The sequence below is a fragment of the Ziziphus jujuba genome, chromosome 8 (assembly GCF_031755915.1).
Source record: "Ziziphus jujuba cultivar Dongzao chromosome 8, ASM3175591v1".
Classification (NCBI taxonomy): Eukaryota; Viridiplantae; Streptophyta; class Magnoliopsida; order Rosales; family Rhamnaceae; genus Ziziphus; species Ziziphus jujuba.
In genome coordinates this window covers 23,201,645-23,207,803 of record NC_083386.1, presented here as the reverse complement: position 1 = coordinate 23,207,803, position 6,159 = coordinate 23,201,645, and the positions used below count along the sequence as shown (strand labels likewise).

At 30.4% G+C, this 6,159-nt stretch overlaps 1 protein-coding gene across 1 annotated transcript; it reads left to right on the top strand.

The window, feature by feature from the left end:
• Nucleotides 1-316: 316 nt before the first annotated feature.
• Nucleotides 317-3,471, top strand: LOC107414100 (probable transcription factor At5g61620). Its single transcript, XM_016022197.4, has 6 exons — nt 317-754; nt 1,720-1,934; nt 2,180-2,245; nt 2,369-2,425; nt 2,679-2,801; nt 2,912-3,471. The coding sequence occupies exons 1-6, from the start codon at nt 463-465 to the stop codon at nt 3,203-3,205; spliced, it is 1,047 nt and encodes a 348-aa protein (XP_015877683.2). The 5' UTR covers nt 317-462; the 3' UTR covers nt 3,206-3,471.
• Nucleotides 3,472-6,159: the final 2,688 nt, after the last annotated feature.

Sequence of the window (6,159 nt, the reverse complement as noted above, 5' to 3'; positions counted from 1 at the left end):
CATGTGGCTGTAATTGATTGGACCCAAAAAAAAAAAAGAAAATAAAAAACCATATTTGGATTGCATATCCGACGGCTGAGATAGCTAATTGGCCATGTATTAGAGAAAGTCTTTCAATTCACAACCTTCGATACGACTTAAACACAGTACGCATTGAATTTAGAGTTCCAGATCTTCGAAATAAAAGCTAAAGTAAGGTTGGATTTAAAAAGGCAACAAAATCCATAAAAAAAAAAAAAAGATTTATTCAATTCAATTTGGTATTAAAAATTTTAGGTACAAAGTTTTAGTGTAAAGGAGACTACAATCACAACCACATATAAATACTAAGACACCTCCTCTCACAAAGAAAAAAGAAAACACATATTTAAAATACAAAAAATAAAAAAAAAAAATTTCCAATCAACCTTCTTCATCATTTCTTTCTGTTAAACAAAGGTTGTGTTTGTTAAACAGACTTCAATGGTGAAGGAATCTGCTCGTAAGTGTTCACATTGTGGCCACAACGGTCACAATTCAAGAACGTGCAACCTTGACAATGGTAAAGGGCCGGTTTGTTTGAAGCTTTTCGGTGTAACAATCGAAAAGCAGCATGAGGAATCGTTGAAGAAGAGCTTAAGTATGGGGAATCTGACTGCGTATTGTGCCGATCATAATAACCATTCCAGTGCCGGTGATTCTCATGAGTCTGGTTATCTTTCTGATGGTCTAATTCATAATTCCAGACATAAAGCTGCCCATGAAAGGAAAAAAGGTATATATCTATTTTGCTTTATTTTCGATTTTTCGCTAACAAATAAATATTGATCATATTAATTTCTTGATGCTTTTGGTGATATAAGATTACAAAAATTATCATATTTTATTTATTAATTTATTCATACATTTTAAAACTCTTTTCTCCAATATGGCGATGAACCCTTAGGTCGCGGCGGCGAACACCATATTTAATTATTATTGTACATTTGAGTATTTGTTTGTGTTGTAGGTTGTATCTAAAACCTAATTCACTTACCTTCAGCAATTTCTCCTATATGCTATATTTATTTATTTATTTCTATATATTAATTTGCTTAGCCGGAAAAACTAAACAATTTCAATTAGTGAATATAAATATATGAGCGATAACTATGATATTTACAGGTGACATCTACCTATCTAGAGCTTTTTATTAAATTGTTATTATTATTAAATTATGAAAATTATGTGAGACCTATAATAAATGTATTTTCATACTTCTAGCATTGTGGCATATTAGAATATGTTAAGCTATAATTGATTGGTGATTGTAGCTAAATCGATATATTGTTATTTCCTTTTGAGATTAAAGTACATTACATTGACAGAGCAATCATGAAATTCATATACAACTATAAGATATTTGCTTTCTTATACCTTTGATACTTTAATATTTTTGCTAAGATCCTCTTTATGAAAGTTATTAATTTTTACAAATTATAATTTAGTCACATACATTTATAATGTGACTTGAGATTCAAGTTCCTTTTTTTTTTTTTTTTAATTAAAAGTTATTAAATGCGATTCATATTGATTAAAAATTTGGTTTTCAAAATTGAGGTAAAATTGATTGCCATATTTATTTCAGCATGCATCTTATTTGAATGCGTTAGATGGCCCTCTGTTAAAAACTTATATTGGTTAATGAATGAACGGCATTTACTAATGGAAATATTTACCATAATTAATTATAATGAACAGGGAAACCATGGACAGAGGAAGAACATAGAATTTTCCTAGCTGGGTTGAAGGAACTTGGTAAAGGTGATTGGAGAGGAATATCAAAGAATTTTGTCACTACCAGAACGCCTACACAGGTTGCTAGTCATGCCCAAAAGTACTTCCTTAGGCTGCAAGCTGCAAATGATAAGAAGAAACGCAGATCAAGCCTTTTCGACATGACTTTCCAGGATTCTGTAAACTCTCTCTCTATAGTCTATCATATCATATATATATATGTGTGTGTGTGTGTGTGTGTGTGTGTGTGTGTGTGCGCGCGTGTGCGTGTGTGTGTGTGTGTGTGTGTGTGTGTGTGTTATCATATCGATCTGATAACCCGTTAAGAAACTTATTTTGTGTGTGTGTGTGTGTGTGTGTGTATATATATATATAATCCACAAAACCAAAAGCTATATTTTGATTTATTTTCAAATGTATCCAGGATATAACTTCTCATGATTTACCAGTAGTTTCAGCAGTAGAGAAAGCTACTGAAAATAATTCAAAGGTAAGTTTCATCTATAATCTTTAATTTAGTAATATAAACCCTCTTTCATGAAGTACGCTATAAAGCAGGCTCAGATTTCGCAACAATGGGAGAACATAGTAGTAATGGCTCGTTGTCTTACAGGCTAGTAGTAGCTCTCAAGTTTTGCCAGTCAAGAACACAGTTGATAACCCAGCACTGGTAAATCCCAGATACATATACATATATATATATATATATATAACTTTTCTCCTGATCAGGAAATCCTTGACAAAAATTTGTAAGAAGAATCTTGGACAAATTTTTTTCAAGATTTTTTGGATGAGAGAAAAATTATATAAATATAAAATTTTGATCCGTTGAGAGCCTAGTTTGCATATATATGCTAGGAACCTAAGATCGTTAATTTAATTAGTACTAATTAAAGCAATGACTTATTGCATCAATTTTGTAGGTCATCACTCCTGCTCAGATTATGAACCAATTCCCACATCTGTGTTTGGATAGCCCACGGGTCGTGGTTCCTATTGCTGCACCTTCCTCCGGTTTTCCAAGCTACCAGGCAATGCCATTTGCGGTAATTAAAAATCTAACTCCATTTTAATGCTGAAATTAGTCACTCGAATTTCGATAAATTTCCACTAATTATTGGATTTTTAGAGTCACTAGTGTAATTGTTTTCAACAGGTTAGAGTTCCTAGTGATTTACCAATTATCCCAATGGTGAACTTTGGGAGACAAAATTATTCATATGTGCCAATAAACCCAGGAAGATTTGCTACTTGTGGACCTGTTATTGCCCACCCGTCTGGTATTCCATCTCCAAGGTCTCTCCCAACCAGTCCATATGATCATATTCATGAAGGCCGTGGAGTTTCATCGGCTCAAAAAGATGGTTTAGAGCTTAAAATTGGACCTCCTAAGGCACCCCAAGGGTCTAAATTATCTTCCCCTGCATCTGGGGCCATTAGCGTCACATAAAAAAAAAAAAAAAAAAAATTAATATAAGAAAAGATAAAATCTTTAAGTTTTTAAAGATTAATCATTTTTGCAATTTTGATGCTTTTTTGTTGTGTCGGAACTAGAATTAGATGATGTCTGAGTTTACAAATTTCAATTGAATGCATATTTTTCAAAAATACTGTTTCAAAGTCTTACAATTCGTTTGTATAGAACTGTTGGATTTTAGGTTGTTTATGTAATAGCATTTTTGCCTAGCTAATTTAAGCCTCAAAACCATTTGAAACCATGTGGTATTTCTTCTAGATAAAAAAGGAATTAATATACAAGGATTTTAGAAATTGTTTACAAGCCTACTGGTTATTCACGTTTGAAAATGATTCCTGTAACAGTCATTTATAATGTCAAAAAGAAAAGTGTTTCATAAAATGAATCTTTCAATATTTCGATAAGGTGTGAAACGGCTATTTTTGCTCAATAATAATAATAATAATTGTTATGGGCAAAATTTGGTTGGACACAAATAAGTCTCAAATGGTCAAATTAACTTTATGATTTAAAGAATTCAACTTTAGGACATCAAGGATTCAAGGAAGACTAAAGAACAAAATTTTCTCTTATTGATGCTCTAAGAGTACAATATTATATAATTTAGAGCATTTCTAAAAGATTTTTTAAAATAAAAAAGTATATTTTTGATAATAAAGAATATTTTTTGAGATAATTAGTAAAATTTTAAAATGCTCTCCAATAAAATTCTCTATTTATGCTCTTTATTTTTATTTTTTCTATAAACATTTATTGTTTTAATTGTAGCCTTTCTTTTTATATAAATTACCTACCTTTTAAATATTATAATAGTGGCATAAGAACATATGCTACATTCAATTAAATTTATATAATATTGAAATAAAAAGTAGTTTTGACTCTTTACATTTGAGAGCCAAACCAATTTTTTATATCAAAAAATAAAAATAAAGAGTCTATTAAAGTTTTTTTTTTTTAAATGTTGTCTTTTTAAAATAAAAAGTACGACACATTTAAAGAATCCCTTAAGGATGCTTTTATGCTCTCAAGCTTTCAAATTCTTCTAGCTTCCAAAAGTCTCCCTACAAATAATTATTTCCTCTCTAAACTAAGCATTCAACATGCTGTTCAGAATACGTGGGAGTGAGGGAAGCGATTCCCTCATTACATGGAGATGAGGGGCATACCTCCTTCATTATATGGAGTAAGGAAGAATGGCTCCCTTATTGAATGGAGCGTGGGAAAGTAATTCCTTAATTACGTGAAAGTAAAGGGCATGAAATTTAACTTCCCTAACTTCCTGCAATTTCTGAATCATGCCATAGGTAGTTGTTTTACTTCCTATGGCTTTCATATCTTTTGAGTCCCCTTCTTTAGTGTTTAAATGGGTCTTCAGAGGTAGTCATTCATAGTTTCCTTTGGATCATAAACATTTTTTATGGAATGGTATTCCTTGGTTTAGCATTGAACTAAACACCTTGCTCGATATTGACTAACAAATCATCTAGCTAGAACCATCAAGCTCATAATCTTGCTGGATGTGGAGGAAGTCATGTTACCTTGCTAAGGTCATTGAGCTAATCATCCTGCTAAATGTCGAAGAAATTATCTTGCTCTTCTGGAGTTAGTTACTTTGCTAAACATTACTTAACGTTGAGCTACTCACCAAGCATAATAACAAGCTTATCATGTAGTTCCTTAATTTTCTTAGGACGAAATTACCAATAATAATTATAATAATAATCGTTTTAACAAGGTTAACTTGTTGGTTTTTTATATTTTTTTGAACCTAATTATCAATAATTTGGTGACTTTAATGGTTTGCTAGTGTTGAATATTTGAAGTAAACAAATTAAATACAATTATATGGGAAAAACCAAACATCTAAATATAAATAGTTTGAAATAGTTTTCCGATTAATGTTTTTTAAAATATATAGTTAATTGAGAAGCCTAACTATTAAGTAGAGCATAACCTAATTATACATAACTTCGAAAAACCTTAAGAAAAAAATTGAACCAAAATAAAAAAATATATTAGAAAACAAAATTTGTATCAATATATATGGGCTATATAGCTAACTTTACAGTTTGTTATGAACGGATAAAATCAGTAAATCGTAAATGATGTTATTAATTTAAAACATTTATTTTTAATTTTTAATACTAATAATTTAGTAAGGAAAATTGAACTTTTTAATGATAGCTAGTTAAATTGTTACATGTGCAAATCACATTGGATTTTTCTTTGTAAAAATATAAATCTTATATATTTCATTTTAAGCCCCAATTTAGTATCGTGCAATATCAATATTATAGAACAAAAAATAAGTTAGGTAACTCATTAGATCAAAACTTTTTTATATATAATTTTTATATGGTGTTGATATTTATACATATCAAGTAACATATTGCTTACTTGTGGATAGGGCTGGGCAAAACCCGACCCGGACCGACCAACCCGCCCGAACCGAACTATTTGGGTCGGTTTGGGTTGGTTTTTAACTGTTAAGCGGGTCGGTTCGGTTACATATGGATTGAACCCGTGGTTTTCGGTTCGGGTTACGGGTGGGTAGAAAATTTACCCAACCCAAACCGAACCGACCCATACATTTATTTATTTTTTTTATTAGTATTTTGATAATAATCCAAAGGTGAAGGTTTAGTCATGAAATATTAAAAAAAATATGCATGTGAATAATTATATCCCCTCAAAGCTTTTGGTATATATTTTTTTAATAATTTTTCTATTTAAAAAAAAGAAAAAAAATAAAAATAAAGGAGAGCATTAACAATGACAATAGGACAAGGATAAGAATCCGATGGGGAATGGTTCTCTTTATTGTCCTTTTTTATTTATTTATATTTTGGTAAGAAGATTTCTTCATCCTTATTGTTTCCCTTTTTTAAAAAAACATAATGCATATTATTTGTACTACATTATATTGT